The sequence below is a fragment of the Silurus aristotelis genome, assembly GCF_946808225.1.
Source record: "Silurus aristotelis genome assembly, chromosome: 23".
In the NCBI taxonomy this organism is placed as follows: Eukaryota; Metazoa; Chordata; class Actinopteri; order Siluriformes; family Siluridae; genus Silurus; species Silurus aristotelis.
The window spans coordinates 9,881,226-9,905,518 of NC_139596.1; the positions used below are offsets into that span (position 1 = coordinate 9,881,226).

At 37.4% G+C, this 24,293-nt stretch overlaps 1 protein-coding gene across 2 annotated transcripts in view; it reads right to left on the reverse strand.

The window, feature by feature from the left end:
* The window catches only part of tmem8b (transmembrane protein 8B), a 134,413-nt gene extending 125,503 nt beyond the window's left edge, over positions 1–8,910 (reverse strand). The window contains exon 1 of one of the 2 annotated variants that reach the window (XM_083526854.1): positions 8,617–8,910. In XM_083526854.1, coding sequence (XP_083382980.1) covers positions 8,617–8,701 — 85 coding nt within the window. In that variant the 5' untranslated portion in view covers positions 8,702–8,910. Of the gene's footprint in view, positions 1–8,558 lie in introns of both variants that reach the window. The other variant, XM_083526855.1, reaches the window with a different exon arrangement.
* Positions 8,911–24,293: the final 15,383 nt, after the last annotated feature.

The window sequence follows — 24,293 nt, forward strand, 5'->3', positions numbered from 1 at the left end:
GTGTAACCGTATACAAGATTCACGGTTCGGTATGTACGTCGGTTTTTAAGTCACGGCTTGGTACAATATTGATGCGGTTAAATGCAAAACATAAAATTGCTTGTAAATGTAAACTCAACAGTTTACTGTTTAATTTTATATATATATATATATATATATATATATATATATATATATATATATATATATATATATATATATATATATATATAAAATTCAAATTAATGCAATACACGTTTTATTATTTTGATTACATTGGCACAATTTAAAATTATTTTAATAAAAATTTGATGAATGGAAAAATTGTATTAAACATTTTACATTTTTTAGACCACATTTGGTTGGTGTGTGTGAGAGTGTGTAAGTGTGTGTGTGTGTGTGTGTGTGTGTGTGTGTGTGTGTGTGTGTGTGTGTGTGTGTGTTTTACATTTAATTATCTAAAGCTATAATCTACTTATTTCAGCAGACTTTAACAAATGTCTTCATTCCTTCCATCCTTCATTCATTCACTCCCTCGACATGTGGAATTGTCAGGATTTTCTTCTTGAAGCTGGACATAAAACTCTAAAGAATCAATAGCGTTAGCGCTAAATAAAAATAAATAAATAAAAAAAATCAATAACAACAATAAAGAAAAAAGAAAAAGAATCAATAGTTCTAGCGTTAGCTGCTAGTCACTTCCTGGTTAAGGGCTAATGCTAGCACTATTGATTTCTTTTTTGTTTTTTGTTTTTTTGTTGTTTTTTTACTTCACACATATAAACATACAAACACACAATGTGTGCGCAAAACAAATCCGGTACAGAGTGAACAAATTTGCAATCTGCCACTTAATACGTTCCTGAGGGAACTCAGATGTTCCGCACACATAAATGATTGCATTGTACCAAACTGAAAGCCCTGTACAGAAGAATGTCAGTAAGAATACGTGTACCGTTACACCCATATTCTATATTAGCCAACTGTATTGTCATAGGTCATGGCTGAAGCACAGCAATAGGTCAAGTGATGTAAAAGACAGAAAATACAGGCCTCTTTTTTATATTTAAATGCTGATTGATTGAAACCTCTTGTCTTAATAAGCTTTTCCCGAAAAAAAAAAAAAAGGAAGATTTAAAAGGACACTGCTGACATCAAGGGGCAAAGGGGCAGGTGCACAAGCACTCTTCTTCAACCTCCCCACCCCCTTGCACATACCGTACGTGTTTTCAGCCCTCTTATTTGAAGCATTGTCAGACAGAAGGTTCCTAAAAGCCCTTTCCAAATGGGGTGCCTAAGTGGCAATTTAGCTCAATCTCATCTCTCACTCTTTCTCTCCTTAAACCATTAGCTACTACTCTGTCATTAGTCTTGACATGGTCCGCAATCAAGAAAGCTTTCATTTGAAGCCCGAAAGCAAAGTTTCTCACACTCTTTGCACACTCCTTCTAATTAATGTTTCCCTGAGGACGAAAGAAACATGTGCTGCAGTAACCTTTACCAAAGCTGCAAGTACATGACAGAGGCAGACGAAAGGCAGATGCAGGGAAAGACAGAGAGAGCGAGAGAGAGCGAGAGAGAGAGAAGAGAGAGAGAGAGAGAGAGAGAGAGAGAGAGAGAGAGAGAGAGAGAGAGAGAGAGAACAGGGTCCTGACAGAAATGGAGACCTCTTTTCCCTGGTGGCAGTTGGTTAGACAGCGAGGGACCGGATATGCGAGGATGAGTGTAATTAGCAAAGCGGCTCTAATGCCAGACCCAGACGGCAAGAGGAGCAGAGGCTGACAGTATAACCCTCTGGAGCAGGATGTGCCCTTCAAATGAGTACACAAGTGTCAGCTCAGCATGGTTGGTACAAAACAAAGCTTGCCATTTAGAATTAGAAATCTGCTATAAATTGTTTGAGCTCTGTTCTTCTCTTTGTTCAGTCCACTTCTTTGGATAATGTGTAAATAACAAGAAAAAAACATGACAATGTAATGTACCCTGAGCTGTATATTTGCTTGTCCACCGTTTGATAAATTGCAATCCTCTATATTACATTCTTGCGCCAAAGTGCATAATAGGACTTTGTCTTTTTTTTTTTTTTTATTAAGTAGACATAGTAACATATGTAGAACACCATCTGACCGTGCCTAGATGAATTTTCTTTGTGGTTTGTGCCCATTTTTCTGAGTGTATTTTTTTTGTTTTTTTTTATTGCACCTCACATAGATGAGCCTTGACCTGGTGTCATTTTAATTTTCTTGTTTTTCCATACCAGATGGCACCTCTTGGATAGGCAAGCCATTGCAGGTTTAATAACACTGGACCCTGAGATGACAAAGCTGTTGATTAATACAGCTGGTCTTGTTATTGGTGTGTTACTTTGAGGAGATAATTTCACTCGGCTAGGTGATAGAAGACCGAATACAGCTACTTTGATTCCATGCACTTTCAGAAGTAAACAAAAAAAAAATTTTTATTATTATATTTATTATATATGTCTTCTGAGGAAGCCTCCTGTTCCTAAACATCTTTTGGATTTTTTTTTCCCCTCCCAAATAAAGAAATATATGTGAAATCCATCTTTTCTGTAGTTTGTTCATTGTAGCCTTTTGAACTTTGATTCATGTTTACAGTACCTACTTGAGTAATCATCCATTCCCCCTGAGTAATGATGCCATTAGAAATTATCAATGTCTCACTTGCTATTAATACTTTCCCATTGTTTTATCAAGATTTTTCTTTTCTTTAGGATTTGTAGCATGCCCCATTTCTAAACAAATTAGCATGTTTCCTCTTAAACATGACTCAATTAAAGAGGTGTAAGCCGACAGATTGCGATACAGACTGTTCTACCCTTATAAATGCTCCTCTAACACAGCAGGACTGCTTGTCAGTGCACGTTTTAGGTGGGAAAATTGCAGCACGCGCTGTAATTCTCAGAGAGGTGAAATGCAGATATAGGAGAGCAAGTGATAGCGGAGCCGGAAGCACATCTGAGACTTCACTGATGCAAGAGTGCTTCATGCCTTTCATCAGTCAACCTTTGTAACAAGCAAAATGAAATCCCAATTTTAAACAAGTTTTGCAATGCACAGAGGACTTGGTTATTAATGAACTCGCTGAATCATAAGTTTCAGAACAAAAGAATGCAAGTCAATGGGAACACCTTATAATTTTATTATACTGGATAGATAGATAGATAGATAGATAGATAGATAGATAGATAGATAGATAGATAGATAGATAGATAGATAGATAGATAGATAGATAGATAGATAGATAGATAGATAGATAGATAGATAGATAGATAGATATACTTGGAAGGTATATTAAATGTGATATAAAAATGTGTTAGAATTATTCAGTCGAATATACAGCATAGCTAGTCCATGGGTTTTCATACAAATGTATGTTCTGTGTGTTTGGGTTATTAAGGTTCGTTGTGTTACCATAGCCACTGTGGTTAAAGAAAAAATAGTGATTTAAAGGTTCATAGGTTCACAGTTTTGTGTGTGTGCATGTGTGTTTGTGTGAACAAAGAGCATATAGCATATAAACAAAAAACTAAACCATTCAAAATTGAGAAATTATCCCCTAATGCGGCACTGTGTAGCACTGATTCCCAATCTTTATTCACACTCACTAAATAATCTGTACTAAATCTCCTATACATAATCATCAACACTTAATCATATACACTGGTTCATTTATATTAAATTACTTATACTGAATCACCAAACATATAGTGGATCATCTTTTCAAAATCAAATACACAAAATAAATTCAACAGAATCATCTATACTATTCTAAATCGCCAACACATACTGAATTGAATCACCTACTGTAAAATAAACGACCTAAAAGTTTATTATAGCTACATAAACCCACACTAAAGTATTGAATTTTTCATTGAGTATTGACTTTTTTGGCCACTCAAGGCCAGGCCCTGTCACCTTTTTAATCGCCCTTGTCACAAATTGGTCATATTCCTGGCCCAGACACTGAAAGCCGATGCTGTTTTTGTTAGCTATCTCACTCTGTCTTGGTTACCGCAAGCCCGGCAAGCGCACAGAGCCAGACTTCCATTAGTTTCTGCTGAAGACAAGATTAGCAACTTAGTGCAGCACATATTGAGTTTTGTTCTGGCATGACATCAATCAGGGTGCTGCAATACGCATTTGTCAGATGGTATAATGATCAAGTTTGCACAAAGCAGTGATGCCCAAAATTCCCCTGTGGGGCTCTCATGGCGCCAGTTATCTCACGGGTTTAACTGATTCTGGACATGATGTGAATGTGGCGTAACATTTTTTTTTTTTGCTTCTGAAAACCATTGTCAATGAATATGATCTGACCGCATTTCATTAACAACAATTATTTAAAGAGCGATAAGACAAGTTTAAATTATCTCCAACTGTGATGAGACAAAACCTATTTAATTTGAAAGAAAAAAAGCAGAAAGAAAAAAAAATACACATTGGGTTAGTATTTAATCGCATGATGAATTTATTGTATGTTTTCTGAAACAAATGTTTTCTGAAACTTCTGAGCAGGTTTTGTACAAGATGAAATGTTTTTCAGCCTCATAATTCGATCATACATTCAACAGAACAAGCCGAAGACAAGCTGCATTTCTGTCTAGCCACTGATTAAGTAACTAATCTCTCACACTCTTTCCCAAAAGCTCCAGGGAGAATGCAGGAAACACAAGGGCTAAATAATGTTCTGGTGCCTAATATAAGGTACCTCCTGGGTAATTCTCTGGATTTGAGGAAAAACAGGTTTGCTTTTCTTCTCAGCTGGTAAGAGACCAAAAAAATAGCTGTAAAGCAAGGTGTTTATAAGTGCACTTATAAACAGAAAAAATCCTTCAAGGGTTCTTTGAACCATTAAGAATTCATACACTATATAAACAAAAATCTAGGAGCACCTGACATATGTGGTTCTTTTCCAAACTGTTACCACAAAGTCAGAGGCACACAATTGCATTGGGTGTCTTAGGGTCTAGTAGCATTCTTTTTTCCATTGACTTGAACTAGGAGACCCAAACCTGTTCCAGCATGACAATGTGCCTTTGCACAAAGCGAGCTCCATGAAGATATGCTTTACATGGGTTGGAGTATAAGAGCTTGAGTGGCCTGCTATAGAGCAGCACTTCAAGCCTCCTCACCAAACATCAGCACCTTTACTAATGCCACTGTGTCTGAATAAGCACAAATCTGCAGAACATCTTCACAGAAGAATGGAGGTTATTAAAACAGTAAACGGGTTGTTTAAAAAACACATTAAAATCTTATAATCAAGTGTCCACACTCTTTTGTCCATACAGCGCAGTTTCCTGAAGATACTCTCCTGTATACCTTCTTTAAATAAGAAACGTTATTAGAGTAGCCTTTGGTTCTATAGGAATGCTTTCTGACAGAACTGATTCGGCTGCAGAAAAGTATGTATAAACATTAAATGTTACCTGAGAGGGACAAACCACAGAACCATTTAGGCTTATGGATTAGACCATTATTTTTAAAGAATACAAAATGTACTCTATTTATGTATTCAAAATGGAGATATGCCAAAAACTTAATATTAATCAATTAAATATTAATTAATTATTTTTACATAAATCAAGCTTAATGTTATGCAGTATATATGAGATTTAAAGGTTTGATGCTTATATAAAAAATAAAATAAAAAGGAACCCTGGAAGGTTCATTTGTATGCAGAGCAGTACAGCAGTCTCTTTATATTAATTTATGAACTCTATGTACCCTTTATACAAAAAGGTTCCAGGTAGAATTCTTTTAGAATTGTGCACCTTTCCAAAGAAACCTTTTGCCTAAGATTAAACATTCAATTTATATTTCAATAAATCTTTACAAAACATGTTCACCTGACTTAAGAATCCGAATTCTTAGATACAGGCTATGACACTGAATCTCAATGAAGCCTGTTTTTTCATATGAAAGCATTTTTAAGATCTCAATAAGGCTGCTAATAATAGTCAGAAGGATACTTCAAAAGATTTTGGTCATCCTTGCATAATTATATAAACAATAGCTCAAAACCACATTGAGCCAGGAAAAGAAAATTGCGTACTACCACTGTAACTCCATCTCTCTCTCTCCTGTCCTTTCCACTCCTTTGCCTTGTCCAGATGCTTGACAAATAAAAGGAAAAAAGGTGGTTCTGTCGTGCATGGCTTGTTTCAACTTATCCCCTTAGAGTAAAGCATCACTCCAAATCAATACAAAGTTCCTATATCCTATGATGAAACATTTAGGACCTGATAGGAGTGGTCTATTTTAGACTGACTGAAAACAAAACGGCATGAGAGTTTACAGAATGGTTTGATAAGCAAGAAAAAGAAAAAAACAGTAAATCAAATGCTACGATCTTAAACTTACTAAATGTCTAATTAATTTTTGGAATGACTTTTTGAATATCCCTTTTCACCAAATGCCAATTAAAGAAATATATTTTTGAAGAGACTTGTAGAATCTATGCCAAACAGAACATTTGAATGGGTTCTGGCATCTCGTGGTGTTTTCAGCACATCTCACTAAGATACTTCATGTTGATTTTTCTTTCATTTCCCACCTGTCTATCTGAGCAATATGGACATGCAGAGCAGTCCTCTCTGAAACAGATTCATGTACACGTAGACCTTTGTAAACATTTGTTTCTCCATGGAAGTCTATCTGATTAAACATCCACGTTTCGTCTGCTGTGACTCATTCTCCCATGACACCATGCTCCTTATCATTCTAATGTGGTTATGCATGCCTCTGTAGATCACTGTGCTCTGACTACTCATCAATACCACGATCAATGTGAGTAAATGGGCAGAGCTTTGCCTATGGTTCCTGTGCTGCCTCACTGTCACATATCCCTCTTTCCACTGTTTGTCAGTTCAATAGTGTTTATGAATTGCTTCACCACTGATTGCAGGCTCCTTCAGCAGGTAGTTTGTGTTTATATTTCTAAATTTTGCTCATAAAAGAAAAAATATTGTTCTGACTTTAGTACAATGAGAAACCATATGCACTCTCAATGCACTACACACTGCATATCAATATAGAACACATGGACATTTAAAGCTGTGAATTCAATGCAGAATCAGGGTAACCATACAGCATGAAGTGATCCAAGCAATTCACCACGACTTCCTCCATCCGGCCTTTTAAAGCTGCCTTTTAAGTGGTGACGCTGATGTCAGTTTAAAGTCCAACTGCTATGTAATTTTCAGCTTTAAAACAGAACATAGAAACATCTGGCTTATCTTTGCGGAGCTTCGTATGAGCCAGAGCACATTTCCACTATGAAACAGAGTTCCATCTATCTTTTAAAAGGGTTCTTTTGGTTGTTTGCATGTATAACAGTGGTGATCTCTATGCAAAACCTCATTTGAAAAATTGCATTAATGGTGCAGAGAAACCACATGACGCCAGATAGGTTTAATTAGAATGCAGACCACAAGCTTTTTGAAACATATTATATGCTGCTTTTATTGTGAATAAAAAAAACAATGCTAATTTTCTTTGGACTAATGTTGAAATAACACCATCAGTGTTTTAGTCCCAGAAGAACACTATAATTTCATGTATGTTTAGGCTCCACATGGGAGATTTCTATGCTCGCTACATAGAGGCAAATGTCCACAGTGTGTTTCATTAATCACTGTCACTCTGTAAAGGTTATTATTGTCTCGCTCTGCTATCTCATCTGCTATCTCTGTCTGTATATGTACAAATGATCTACATATCCTTGTAAACCATGATCCATGGCTTCTTTGAAATTAAATATTCTAAGAGAAATGATTTGCCAGTCAGACCCATCAGATAATGTCAGACCCATTATATTGCAGGTAAACATGCAACACAGGGGACTTTTTGTGTAAGGAATTGCTTTGTATGCTACACTCTAATTGTTTTTTTTTGTTGTTGTTGTTCTTGAAGTTATTTTATTTGTTTGTTTGTTTGTTTAATCTTTATTAAACAAGGATAGTCACACTGACCCCAACAGCATAACAGTTACCATGAGCTTCATTCAGACACAGGATATAAATAAGAGTTAGAACAGCATGTTGAAACAATTACATTTGACATACACAGTGTAAGACCTGATCCTGATTTATTAATGAGTGTTTTTAGATGTTTGTGTAAGTTGTTCACTGAATTCAAATCTCATGTCATAGACATAATGTGTACGAATGCAAGTTTTATGTCATGCTTTTGATTTGCAGGAATACTGATAGAAAGTTACACCAGGAATTACCTTTTAGAGATTATTTAAAAAATCCTCTAGTGAATTGAAGAGTACACTTTTTCAGTACAATGATGTGTTTGGGGGAAGGATTGTATCTCATGTTAATGGTTATGATGATGCTGTACTTCGGAAATACCTCTTTGTAGACTTTGTTTGCCAGTTTATTTGTACAACCCAGTGCGTTTTAGTAAAAGTAAAAGCTTGGAGAACATCAAGCGACCGCTACCAGTCGTTTGCACGTTCGTCTAACTAAATGAACAAAAATAAAAACAGAGCTTTTATAGACAGCTGTGCCTTCTGATGGCAGCGACATACGCGAAGTGTTTCAGCACCAGCACAAAGAACAGCTCCTCCGCAGCAACACCGGACATCTCGCGGTAACGGACTCACCTGTGATGGAGCAAAGATGAGCGGAAATGAGCACGAGAAGCTGCAGGCGGCCCGATTCCGACCTCACATCTCCGAGCCGCCGCATCGCGATTTGAAAGAAAAAAAAAAAGAAAAAAAAAGCGAGCAGAGGTGCACCTTCCGTGAGCGGCTCTCCGCCGGTTTATATTACCGCGCCCGTCCACATCTTCGCGTCTCGCGACGGACCGGCCGCTCGCGCATGACGTCAACTAGAAGGAGGGGCTGACGGCTGGTTTGAAGGGGAGGAGGGGAGTGTGTAGGTGGGGGGTGGGGGGGTAATTCCGAGCAGGCTCCTCCTCCGAGCCGCAGGGATTGGACGGCGCGTGCTTTCCTGAGCAGTTCATTAGAGAAAGCGGCTGTCAATCAATCACAAAATCGGGAGAAAATTTAGCGTTAACGTTGTCGCGAACAAGATTAACGTGTTTTTTAATTTTTTTTAAGTATTACAGTATAACTTTTTTAATTGTTTTACGTTCTTATTTATATATTTCCCTTTTTTTTGTTTACATATACAAATATGAAAGAAGTTATTACATGCAATAAGTGAATACAGCTGTACATGACTGAGCTCCATGGTCTACAGAGTGCATTGTACTGATGTCCCTGTAATTAATAGTCAGAAGATGCTTGTATGGTAGGATTACTATATAAAGAAGACAAATGCTGCCCCCTACAGCACATCATGAGAATTTCTTTTTTAATGTAGTTTATTTCATATTTTCTAATATTTTTTCTATGATGATCTTTTTTTGTTTGTTTAGTTTAGGTTTTTGCTTGTTTTATATATATATATATATATATATATATATATATATATATATATATATATATATATATATATATATATATATATATATATATAATTTTTAATTATTAAAAGATTTTAAAGCATGAAGGTGTACTGTATCTAATGCTAATTAATTACACATGTAATGATGGTAGTTGGTCACCACGTGGCTTCTTTGGACAAAATGCTGTATTGGTGATAAATGAATATATATACAGTATATATGATTGTGATTAGACATAGGTATAGAGCCTATACATTAGTTTTAAGGTGGGGAATACTGTTCTTGCTGAATGAGACACCAATGTATCACATAGCATTACACACACTTACACATATGTGCAATTTTCTATCAATCATCTATATACTATGTTTTTTGGATTGTACAAGGAAACCAGAGAACCTGTAAGAAACCACACATGAATATATATTTATGAAATATATAAAAGTCTGTACAGAGAATATCCATGCTACCTGATGCTAAACAGTGCTGCTGTAGAGTATTTAGTACATGGAAATACTTTGAGATTTGGGTTCAGGACTCCATAAGCAGTTTGAGGGTTAAAATTCCAAACAGAGAAATGATGATCTTATTCATATAGTTTAGCATGTGAGGGAACAGGATTGTGCTGACAGATCAGCAAAAACATACAAAGAGACTTTGATCAAGGCCATTCGGTTTGTTGGCATGCTACAAAAAAGAAGATGATAACAGGATGAAGTGGTGACGAACAGATATTTCTAGTAACAGTAGCATGTGAAATCGTTATATAACAAGACAAGGCATTCACATAACAGTGCATACATTTTAATGGTATCTAAACAAAGACTCAACCTTGGTTTTCTTCCAGCAGACCAAAAAAAAAATGCATGTGATTCATCATGATTCATTCTGTAGAAATGTTAAGGTGACATTTATTTGAAATTTATAAATTGGTATGCAGCCAGAAAATGATCTGAAGCTAAAGGTTCATGTGCATTAAATACACTTTCAGGTCATATACATATACATACGTACAATATTTTGGGTCATGGAGAAGGTTAATAATCCTCATTTAATAAATACTACACACACTAAGTCCATTGTCAAAACAAAGACTACAAAAACAACTTTTTAATAGTATAATTGAAACATATTTGCAAGGTGTGCAATTCAATTAACAGCATGTTTACTGGGATTAAAGTGTTGGACATAGACATGGACAGTGTTTAATGTAAGATGGAAAATGAGTAAGAAGATAATCAACTTAATGAGACATTGTAACGGTGCAGCTGTCAAGGTGAATTTCTTGTTTTTTGTATGCACTTCATGCTCAGTGTAGCAAATCAGCATTTACAGAAAACAAAAACAAAAGCAGCGTTCCGTATTAAACCCATACGGAACACAGGTTGTCCTGTATAATCTACATATAGAGAGTATAGAGTAGAGATAGTATAAATGTGCAGTTAATGTGGTGTGTGTGTGTGTGTGTGTGTGTGTGTGTGTGTGTGTGTGTGTGTGTGTGTGTGTGTGTGTGTTTGTGCATGTCCACACGTGCACACTCTCTCTCACTGGGTGTTGCTAAGTTACCTGGACGCTATCAAAGCTGACAACTAGTCCCCCTTGTGAAAAAAGAAAGAAAAAAGAAAATAACCTTACAGAACTATAAATCAGAATGGGAGAAGGAGAACATGTGGCTTGGAGAAGTCCAGGGAAATATGTACATGGCAAATTGTAAATGGTGTAGAAGAGATTTTTCTGTAAGCCATATGGTGGACGTCAAACCACAAGCGTCCACGGAGACCCACCGATCGAACGACCGACAGCAAAGAACCCACAGTGCAATTTCTATTTTTTTTTCCTGTCACCTGAACATCTCTAAACATCTGATATGGAAGGCTACTGTTTTAAAAGCCAGAATTGATTATTTGTATGTATATGCACACACAAAAAATACATTTAATGAATGTGCATTCAACATATTGTCAACATAAAGTATATGCTTTATGATTTGATTTTGCTTATTTACATTTAAAATATGAATATTCAAATGATTTATTGTTTAGTCAGGTGATGGGCTTACACATACAGTTCACTTTGATGCTAATAATTGTGATATTAATCCTCATCTCTGCTTTTTTACTTTTGGATTTTTTCATTATGTATATTTTGAATAATGAAAAACAAGTGACTCAAGGAACAGATGCTCTGTTGAACTCATGAAACACGAACTGCTTATCACCATGAACTATAACACACTATGCTGTGAATTTGACAAAACTGTACTTCATGAAAAACAAATCACTGTCACTGCAAGAAGTGAGAAGAAGTGTTCATGGAAAAATTTGTCGGCTCTGAGAATCAAAGAAAGAAGTTGTTCATATATTTTCTTTCCCTATTTATTTTTATTTCCTTGCACTTTAATCTGTTAAATATTTGCTTTCATTGATCATAAAAATGTGAAACAAAAAACATTTACATTTCTACATTTACTGTAACATTTCCACATACATGTCTACATTTAATCAGTTGCTGTGTTTAAAAAAAATACACGTTCTTTTTATTGATTATTATGAGGTACAATTTGCTCATACAGGTGGTTTATCTGTAAGGTGTGCGACATTGTAATATGAAATTAGAATTCTTTTTAGAATCAAATTGTACATAGGTTAAGAAAAACGTGTTGATATCAGAGATTTATTTTAGCATTTAATTTAAGCAAAAAAAAAAAAGACTTTTCATAGACATACTTAAATGCAAACACTGAAAAGACATACACTAGGTGGTACAGTACAAATATTTTGAGTGTCCTTATAATGTCCCTTATTTTCCTATAAAGAAGGAAGTCTGTCCCTTATGTTCCTTTGCTGAATTTGGCAACCCTAGCTGAAATGTTTTGTAATAGAAGATGGTAAAAAAAAACTGAATTTAACCGAAACACAATTTGTGGCCCTATTGTCCTTGAAATTATTAATTATTTTGAATTTTAAATTGAATTAAGGTAATAAATGGTTTGTAAATACGTATTTTTCTGCATTGTCTTACTACACAATCATTATCTATTGTAAATGATGTGGTTTTTAGTTTACAGGATCTAATCTTAGGCATGGACAAATGCGTGCCAAATCAAGACAATGGCACTCTAGACGCAGCATGATATATGCCTATAGTGTTCCACCTTTACAATATTATAAATGCGGTCAAGGCATGTGTTGCCCTCCACAACTACATCATCTGTACTGATGTCACAAACACATCTGGAGTCCCAAACTCTAACATCTGGTTAGGTACAGAATGAGAAATGGAGAGCACAGGTGGCAAATGTTAATGGACATATCGACCCTGGGCCTCTTTCAAGAGCTTTGTCTAAATGTAAAAACAATCCCCCTTCAACAACTCCATGTAAGCAACTTTAAAGTATGTAGGAATTATTTAATCTGGAAAAGTAATTGGCCGAGCTCCCCAATTACCTCATTATTACAATAAATTCATCTTTCCTGTAAACCTTCCTTTCCCTTGTCTATCCCAATTTGATGAATATTGTTTTTTATATTTTTATGAACAGAAGATATATTTTAATGCCATCCATGTTTTTTAAATCTACACACACTGTTGCTGTGCATGGACCAAATGAAGTTAGATTGCTGTAAAACATGCAATCCGTCCCTAAATCTTCTTCTTCTTCTTTTTCTTTCGGCTGCTCCCATTAGGGGTCGCCACAGCGGATCATCCGTCTCCATACCACCCTGTCCTCTATATCTGCCTCTTTTACACCAACTACCTGCATGTCTTCCCTCACCACATCCATGAACCTCCTCCTTGGCCTTCCTCTTTTCCTCCTACCTGGTGGCTCCATCTTCAGCATTTTTCTACCAATATAATTCATGTCCCTTCTCTGCACATGTCCAAACCATCTCAATCTCGCCTCCCTCACCTTGTCACCACAACATCCTACATGTGCTGTCCCTCTAATAAACTCATTTCTAATCTTGTCCATCCTCGTCACTCCCAACGAAAACCTCAACATCTTCAGCTCTGCTACCTCCAGCTCCACCTCCTGTCTTTTACTCAATGCCACTGTCTCTAATCCATACAACATCGCAGGTCTCACCACAGTCCTATAAACTTTCCCTTTCATTCTTGCAGATACTCTTCTATCACAAATCACTCCTGTCACTCTTCTCCACCCACTCCACCCTGCCTGCACTCTTTTCTTTACTTCCCTAACACACTCTCCATTACTTTGCACTGTTGACCCCAGGTACCTGAACTCCTCCACCTTCTTCACCTTTTCACCCTGCAACCGCATCACTCCACTGCCCTCCCTCTCATTCACACACATGTACTCTGTCTTACTCCTACTGACTTTCATTCCCCTTCTCTCAAGCGCATATCTCCACCTCTCCAGGCTCTTCTCAACCTGCTCTCTACTCTCACCACAAATCACAATATCATCTGCAAACATCATAGTCCAGGGAGACTCCTGTCTGACCTCGTCCGTCAACCTGTCCATCACCACTGCAAACAGGAAAGGGCTCAGGGCCGATCCTTGATGTAGTCCAACCTTCACCCTGAACCAGTCTGTCGTACCTACTGCACACTTTACTGCCGTCACACTGTCCTCATACATGTCCTGCACCACCCTCAAATACTTCTCTGACACACCTGACTTCCTCATACAATACCACAACTCCTCTCTCGGCACCCTGTCGTACGCTTTCTCTAAATCCACAAATACACAATGCAGCTCCTTCTGTCCTTCTCTATACTTCTCCATCAACATCCTCAAAGCAAATAAGGCATCTGTGGTGCTCTTCCTCGGCATGAAACCATACTGTTGCTCACAGATGGTCACCTCTTCTCTCAGCCTGGCTTCCACTACTCTTTCCCATAACTTCATGGTGTGACTGATCAACTTAATTCCCCTGTAGTTACTGCAGGTTTGCACATCTCCCTTATGCTTAAAGATCGGTACCAGCACACTCCTTCTCCATTCCTCAGGCATCCTCTCCCCTTCCAGAATCCTGTTAAACAATCTGGTTAAAAACTCCACTGCCATCTCTCCTAAACATCTCCACGCTTCTACCGGTATGTCATCTGGTCCAACCGACTTTCCATTCTTCATCCTCTTAATCGCTGCTCTCACTTCCTCCTTACTAATCCTATCTACATCCTGCTTCACCAACTCCACATCCTCCAACCTTCTCTCTCTCTGATTTTCCTCATTCATCAGCTGCTCAAAATACTCCCTCCATCTTCTCAACACACTCTCCTCACTAGTCAACACATTTCCCTCTCCATCCTTTATTGCTCTAACTTGCAGTACATCCTTCCCAGCTCGGTCCCTCTGCTTGGCCAATCGGTATAAATCCTTTTCTCCTTCTTTAGTGTCCAACCTCTTATACAGTTCCTCATATGCCTTTTCCTTGGCTTTCGCCACATCCCTTTTAACCTGCTGCCGCATCTCCTTGTACTCCTGCCTACTTTTCTCATCACTCTGTCGATCCCACTTCTGTTTTGCCAATCTCTTTCCCCTAATGCTCTCCTGCACTTCCTCATTCCACCACCACGTCTCCTTGTCTTGCTTTCTATTTCCAGATGTCACACCAAGTACTTTTCTAGCTGCCTCCCTCATCACTCCTGCGGTAGTTGCCCAATCATCCGGCACCTCTTCACCACCACCAAGCCCCTGTCTGACCTCTTCCCTGAACCTCACACTACACTCTTCCTCCTTCAGTTTCCACCATCTTATTCTTCTTTCAAACCTTACTTTCCTCCTCTTCTTCTTCGCCTCCAAAACCATCCTACAGACCACCATTCGATGCTGTCTAGCTACACTGTCCCCCGCCAACACCTTACAGTCTCCAATCTCCTTCAGGTTGCATCTCCTACACAGAAGATAATCCACCTGTGTGCACCTTCCTCCACTCTTATATGTCACCCTATGATCCTCCTTCTTCTTAAAATACGTGTTCACCACTGCCATTTCCATCCTTTTAGCAAAATCTACCACCATCTGCCCTTCCACATTCCTCTCCTTAAAACCATACCTACCCATCACCTCCTCATCACCTCTGTTCCCTTCACCTACATGCCCATTAAAGTCTGCCCCAATCACCAATCGTTCTTTCCTAGGTACACCATCTACCACTTCATCTAATTCACTCCAGAATCTTTCCTTCTCCTCCATCTCACAGCCAACTTGTGGAGCATAGGCACTGATGACATTTATCATCATCCCTTCAACTTCCACCTTCACGATCATCACCCTATCAGAAACTCTCTTCACCTCCACTACACTCTTACTGTACTCTTCCTTCAGAATCACCCCTACACCATTTCTCTTCCCATCCACACCATGATAAAACAGTTTAAACCCACCTCCAATGTTCCTGGCCTTACTCCCTTTCCACTTGGTCTCCTGAACACACAACACATCTACCTTTCTCCTCTCCATCATATCAGCTATCTCTCTCCCTTTACCCGTCATAGTACCAACATTTAAAGTACCAACCCGAACCTCTACTCTCCTACACTGCTCCTTTTCCTGCCGTCTCTGTAGACGCCTTCCTCCTCTCCTTCTCCTCCTTCGGCCAACAGTAGCCCAATTTCCACCGGTACCCTGTCGGCTAACGATACCTGTGGCGGTCGTTGTTAACCCGGGCCTCGACCGATCCGGTATGAAATTCTCATTTGTGATCCGCATATTTGATTTGGCACATGTTTTACGCTGGATGCCCTTCCTAACGCAACCCTCCCCATTTACCCGGGCTTGGGACCGGCACTAAGAGTACACTGGCTTGTGCCCCCCTAATGGCTGGGTTTAAACTCTTTTCGGCTTCTCCCGTTAGGGGTCGCCACAGCGGATCCTCCGCACGTTTGAATTGGCACATGTTTTACGCTGGATGCCCTTCCTAACGCAACCCTCCCCAATTTATCCGGGCTTGGGACCGGCACTAAGAGTGGCTGGGGATGGTTCCCTGACCGGGAATCGAACCCGGGTCGCAGCGGTGGGAGCGCTGCATCTTAACCACTAGACCACCAGGGGACCTGCAATCCGTCCCTAAATGTGGAGTAAATAAAAAATTAAACACTTTGGGACATGTGATTTTAAAGAAAATTATGAGTGATGTGATGCAGCCCAGAATAAAGTGAAGTCACTTTTTCCATAGCAAAATGTAAGATTTTTCCCCACAATAACAGCATAATAATAAACCAAACATTTTATTCGTTATATGCCACAAATATTTACTAACAATTTCATTTATGTGTCAATGAGTTTAACTGTTTAATAGTAAAAATTTGACCTTTTTCATTATTTTTGTAATGCATCAAGTAAAGAAAACAAAATAAAAATTCCATCAATGGATTCTTTCTTCCCTAATGGCACGAGCATATTCCTATGCCAGGATTCATCAATGCTCAAAATGTAAAAGAGCGGTTCGGGGAGCAGGAGACATCATTTTCACACATTGATTGGCCACCACCAGACCTCATTGAGAATCTTTTAGATGTGCTGGAAAAGACTTTGTGCAGCAGTCCAACTCTCCCATCATCCGGACCCAGATCCTGGTAAAAAAAATTACTGCAACTCTGGAAGAGGGAATAAATGTTGGACTGGCAGTGTAAAATGATATAAGTTGTCTCAGCGACTACACAATTCAAGTTTGTCCTTTTTTACCTACTCAAAGTGACCATGTTCACTGATAATCATGTCTGCACCTTGCTATAGATTATTCGAATAATTTGTATTGCCAAGTATCATGGGTTGCATGTACAAGGAATTTGTCATGGTGTGCAACGATAAAGTAATAAATAAAGATAAAAACAATAACTATAAAAAAAGTCAATAAGGAATGTTGCCATGATGTTTATTAGCTCTTTTTTGGTGAATGAGCTCCAGGTATCAACACAGAAACTGTTTACCAACAAAACGATGCAAAACCACCAACACACAAAGGCAGCCATCTGTGACATCATTTTGGTAGTAATTTATTAACTGTATCTTACTGAATCTGAAAACTAACAAGCTTAAGGTTAATTCAGTAAAAGCCAGCAAAGTATTTCTTTAACCCAGGTCCCATTGGGCTGATCTGTCCTGCATTACTTTCCACTGCACATGCACCTTTAATTCTAGCATAGGATTTCTTCCAAACCACACACTTCAACTTTCAACATGTTGTGAACATATCCAAAACAATAATCTATTAAGTTCTTTAGCTGCAGGGCAGTGTTTTTATGGCGGTCAACACCATGAAAAAAAAAAAAAAAAAACTAATTTGCAAGTTTTAAAGATTTATTGCTGCACATATTTGGGACAGAAAATAATAATAAAAAAAAAAAAAATCAAGAAACAAAATTTATTTTGAGATTATTAAAATGTGAAACTGCTAAACAGGAAATACCATCCCTAAAATAGAACTAAGTTTATTCAATTTATACTTAGTAAATTTAGGGTAAATTTACTTGCCTTCATTTAATCCAAGATTCAGATGATTTTGTTTTTTTATCTGATTTTCAGAAATGTAGCATTACATCAGCTGCTCATCAATAGATCATCTCCAGTGAATGCATGCCATCAAAATGAGTCCAAACAGCTGATAAAACAGCACAATAATCCACAAGTAATAGATTGGTTTCTCACAAACACACAGCTTTTCTCTTCCCATGAATAATCAAACTCAACTACATGTTCACTCTTTGGAAAAAAAGGTACAAAACCTGTGTCCAGGGAAGTAAATTTTTAAAAGGTACACTTTTGTATCTTATTTACCCCTAAAGAGTCTATATTAGTAATAAAGTATGCATATTAGTGTCTTTTTAAAAAGGTACTGCCCAGTTGACAAATTTTGTTCCTTTGTTTTCATAAAAGTGTTGAGTACATTTTAAGCAAATTTTCATTTTGGGGAGAACTATTGCTTTAAAATCAACATGCTAGTATGACAAATACCCAGACTGCTTTGAGCACAGTTGGCTCTTCTAATGTAAACAGTTTATAAATAGATGCACTAAACATGACTTAAAGAAAGCAGACTCATCATCTCCGAACAGGACAGTAGGCGGGGCTGACTTTAGGAGAAAACTTCCATTAATGCCAAAACCACTCACAATTAACTAGAAATACTGTACATTTAATGTTGACAATATGAAATGCTTTTAAGTTATCTTAAGTGAGACTTATGATTACTAACCTTGTGTTGCTTTACAAAATTCATCAAGTACTTTCCAGGATCCCCCCTTTAGATTTAAAAAGATAGATGAACGGTGGACTGTGTTTATCACTGATGTCGTAGAACTCCTGCTTGAGACTCTTGCCTGTTTTTTTTCTTAAACTCTATGCAGATCTGAGGGGAGGCAAGGGGAGGTCATACAATCATATTAGACTTCACACATAAATGCCTTCCAGGCTAAGAAACAATTAGCTGTTGCTTTAACAGTTGCTTTAAAGTTGTTCCAAACCTGTATGAATTTTGCAAAGCATACAATTAACAGATGTATAAACCAAGTTTTCACATTTTACAAGTCAAATTAAGTTGATTTCTCAATCACACCTTCACAAAATTTATAGCGATCTTGGCAAAGGTTGACCAGGAAAAACTAAACTAATGTAACGTGTCTTTGGAAATATTTTAATGATGGCTGGGTTGTCCTTTAATATAGAAATGTACCATTAGGATTTAAATGAAGATATTTCACAATCAAAATCATTTATTCATTCATTCATTTTCTCCCGCTTATCCGTAATCCAGGTCGCGGGGGCAGCAATCTAAGCAGGCCCCCGCCTTCGACTGCTGCCCAATCCTCACAGCACCGTCCCTTACGGTCCCTCCTTCAGGTGGTGAGCCAACGGGACAATCAAAATCATATTTTTCAAAGTTAATACCTACATAATAATTTTACTTACTGACATTAAACTGGCAAACAACGAAAAGCTTAAATCCAGAACTTCATCAGCAACAGGCATTAAGGATCGCCTTTTGTAATTATCTTTTGTAATTATATTTTGTAATTGCCATGCAGAACTCCTTACTAAGCCAATCACATCAAAGGAAGACCAGAGTGAGCTATTTTAATGAATCAGGATTTTGAGTTCATTACACTTTAAATCTTAAGTTCAAGTATTTTGCAGGTAAGTTAAACTAACTTGTATTTTTGAGTTATAAGTAGAAAATACCAAATTTCAAGTAGTGTTTAGTGAAGATTACTTGATTGTTTAAGTAATGACAGAATAAGGGTTTACAGTGCATATACCTGATATTACTCCCGAGATCTCTGCCATATGAAGTACTAATCCCACATTAGACCTCACTAATCAAGCAGGATATAAACAGATTTCTGTGTGAATCCTTTGCATGGGCATTTACATCAAAATGTTGGTATTCATTGATAAAAGATTTACATTTATAAAAGCTTTTATATTTTATTTTTTGGCTCCTGAGTGTGTAAATTTACGGACATAAATGATCAGCCTTGATTTTTATAATCTGAAATGAGCTACAGTATCCATCAAACCTGGGCTGCCTGAATATTACATTCTGATTGGCTGGAAAGTGTGCGGTGAAACTGCTGAATGCACAGGTAGGTTCTGTCAGTTTAGCCACTGTGCCATATATAGACTTGGAACCAAAGCAACATAGAGTCAAAATAGCAAAGTGAGACAGCTGACACAGCTCAGGCGCAGGTAATTCACACACACACACACACACACACACACACACACACACACACACACACACACACACACACACACACACACACACACACACACACACACCTCTAATAACGTGTTCTTAGAGTTAATTTAAATAATTATAATCTTATCACAATATTGGTGATCTTATATATGTATATACATACTGTATATACTATCTATGTATATGTATATATACTATAAGTATCTAAGTATATAATCTATATTAGTATAGTATAGACTAAAATGATACCCCGAGGTATACAGTGTATATACAGATATACAGTATATATATATATATATATATATATATATATATATATATATATATATATATATATACATACACAGTATATATATATATATATATATATATATATATATATATATATATATATATATATATATATATATATATATATATATATATACTATATATATACTGTATATATACTGTATATACACTGTATACCTCGGGGTATCATTTCAGATCGAGCATAATTCTGGATACAACACATTGTATTCAAATTTTGCCCCGTAAACATCACTGACCAGGGTATAAGCGGAATAAAACACAGCCAGGTGTTAATTAAGCAAATTTTTGCAAAATCTGTTTGTTTTTTTTTCTTCACATCATTCATTAAGATTTAGTAATATACACCTGCATGTGGATTATCCCTTATATACTGTATTCAAATGTTTAAAATCTTATATACTGTATTCAAATGTATAAAATTGTCTCTCTTTTAACTTTAGGGGTCACTGATTGAAATGCTTTACTTTTATTTGTCATCCAAAACGACAAAGGTGTTAAAGAAAGTGTTTAGTTTTCATAGCTGGAGTTAAGAATATCATCAACGTGTGAAGGAGTTTTTCCAGGTCGCCACACAGATATCTGACTAAATCTGTGGGTAAATTAATTGGTTCTTGCTTGAAAATGCTTTCAACACGAAAATGAATGAAACTTTTAGAAGACAAAAGTTGTGAACCAATTAGTTTTTATAAAAAAATAACTATTGTAAGAATGCTGGCAAATCCTTTGCAGAACAGAGAAAAATGTGTAAAAAACAGGGAATATCAGATACACGTGTGTGTGTGTGACATCTTACAAACATATACAACTATATACATATATATGTATATACATACATACATTATATATACATATGTATGTATGTATGTATGTGTGTGTGTGTGTGTGTGTGTGTGTGTGTGTGTGTGTGTGTGTGTGTGTATATATATATATATATATATATACATATACACACACATACAGTACAGACCAAAAGTTTGAACACACCTTCTAATTCAAAGAGTTTTCTTTATTTTCATGACTATGAAAATTGTAGAGTCACACTGAAGGCATCAAGGGCTATTTGACCAAGAAGGAGAGTGATGGGGTGCTGCGCCAGATGACCTGGCCTTCACAGTCACCGGACCTGAACCCAATCGAGATGGTTTAGGGGTGAGCTGGACCGCAGAGTGAAGGCAAAAGGGCCAACAAGTGCCAAGCATCTTTTGGGGAACTCCTTCAAGACTGTTGGAAGACCATTTCAGGTGACTACCTCTTGAAGCTCATCAAGAGAATGCCAAGAGTGTGCAAAGCAGTAATCAAAGCAAAAGGTGGCTACTTTGAAGAACCTCCAATATGACATTTTTCAGTTGTTTCACACTTTTTTGTTATGTATATAATTCCATATATAATTCCACATGTGTTAATTCATAGTTTTGATGCCTTCAGTGTGAATCTACAATTTTCATAGTCATGAAAATAAAGAAAACTCTTTGAATGAGAAGGTGTGTCCAAACTTTTGGTCTGTGTATATATATATATATATATATATATATATATATATATATATATATATATATATATATATATATATATATATATATAGTCTCTCTAAATAGTCTATAGTCTTTCTAAAGTCCTGCTGATTTGTGTGCTTCTCCCAGCACAGTGAACAGTTTCACTTTGGTAGCTTCCACTCGGTCAGGGGGGAGTTTCCGGAGGGAGTCCGCTACCGCCTGGGCGAAGGTGAAAAACTCGTCGTTGCTCCGACGGGATTCGTCGACGGCGCTCAGCTGAGACACCACCGACGAGCAGCGCATCATCTTCTGGTGTATAATTGCCAGTTTGTCCGCGACTTCCACTCTCGTGTCTGTGGCGACGCGCTTCCTCTTTTTTGCAGACTGGCTGACCGACGACGCTTCCGTGCACGCGCTGTCGTCGTCGTCGTCGCTGCAGGTCGCGCGCTGCACGGCGCTCCGCCTCCACTCCCCCGCGTCGCTCTTCGTGTCTCGGTGTTTAATAAACCCGTTGAGCCACGACAACCTCATGCAGTAGTCCGGCTCTTTCTCCTCGTCCGGTCCCGAGTCCCCGCCGTTTCTGTTTTTGATTTTTTTTTTCAAACGCACGAATTTGTCTCGTATCGCTTTCCATTTCTTCATGCACACCTCCGGATCTTCACCCAGTGTCCTGCCTATTTCCTTCCACGACTTGAACATCACGTCACTGTGTTTGTAATGTTTGGAAGAAGGATCGTATAAGTGCTTATGACGTCGCACTTCTTCCGTCAACCGATCCTCGAACTGCCCCATTCGGCCTGTATGCTGGCTTTTTTTTTTTTTTTTTTTTTTTTATGATGTAGCTGCAGAGTTTCTTGGATCTCGTCTACAACATTTCCGGATACACAGACGGATGTGCTTTCACTCTCATCCAATCAGCGCGCAATGACGCGCGGCTGCGCACACCGCTCCTCTTCTACTCTACACTGTGTGTAGATCTTTTCTTCCAAAACATGCATAGGGCTATGAGAAAGAAACTAGTGTTACATGTGCTAAAACTGCACAAAATGATCAAACAGGTGACACAGTGACAATTTTAAGGGCTTTGGAATGGAGGTAGAATTAAAGTCTCAAACAAAACAGATAGATGGGGGGAAAAAACAGAAGAACAAATAGTTTGATCCAAAAAAAATTCCTCTTTTTGGTCAGGGAAACCAAATAGTCACCTGGAATGCTTTTCCAACAATCTTGAGGAGTTCCCAGAGGTGTTGAGTGCTTGTTAGCTGCTTTTCCTTTATTCTCTTGTCTTATCCCAAACCATCTCAACTGGATTTAGATTGGGTGATTGTGCAGCACTCCATCGATCTCATCCTTGGAAAAATAACTCACATAATTTAGCAATGCGTTTGGGGTCATGGCCTGTTGGAAAATAAATGATGGTCCCACTAAGTAAAAACCAGATGGAATAGTATGACATTAGAACATCCTGTGGTGGTCATGCTGGTTAAGTGTGCAAACATTCGTCATTGGCGGGTCTTCAGCATTCTCCTGCGTTCACCTCTTAATATCATTGTTATGCCGCCATGGTTATAGAAATCATTCATATTATAAACGCAATACAAAAGGCTGCATCACAGACAGGTTTCTCAGTCAGCAAGAATTAATGTCATTGCTAAAACAAGTAACTTCGTTAACACAATGCAATACGCCAAAGAGTTGATAATAACCTTATTTAATGACCCCTGGTTTTTAGTGCATTTTTGTGAATTTTTTTTTTTTTTTTTTTTTTTTGCATTACAGTATTCCTGGGGATTTGAAATCTAATGCAATTTGTGTGTTTTTTTGCAAATTCTACAGGAAATAAAAAAAAAATATATGCAAAAATCTTTCATAAAAAAGCTGAATAACAGTTTAAAAATGTTTTGGCTGACCTTTCCTTATAATGTCCAGGTTTTCTTGAAAAGTCAGTCTTGTAAATGTTCTTTTTAAGCGACTAAATAAAGTTCTTCTCCTCTGTGTGCCATTGTCTAGTAAAAAAGAAAAAAACTGTTATTAAATCCACATGAATATATTTTAGCTTGTGCAGTTTGCTACAGATGTGGTCATTTGTATAATTAGGTTTTAAAAAATTATAATAAAAAAAGTGAGAAATCACGAGCATTCTAATGTCTAATGTCCTTCCCATTGTTAGTCCTTGAATCAAGTCACTCCATATTCTCATAAAAGGTTAGTAAAGGGTTATCCAATGAAGCTGTTTTCTTGTTCTGTAAAATTTCATGAACATCTATGTATATGTTTTTACACATGTACCATATAGTCTGTGTAGGGCTGATGGTAAAGTTGACTAGTTGAGATGTATACTTTAGCTTTTCCTGGTTAGAGGTGAGGAATTCCCACATGCAGCCTTATCATTT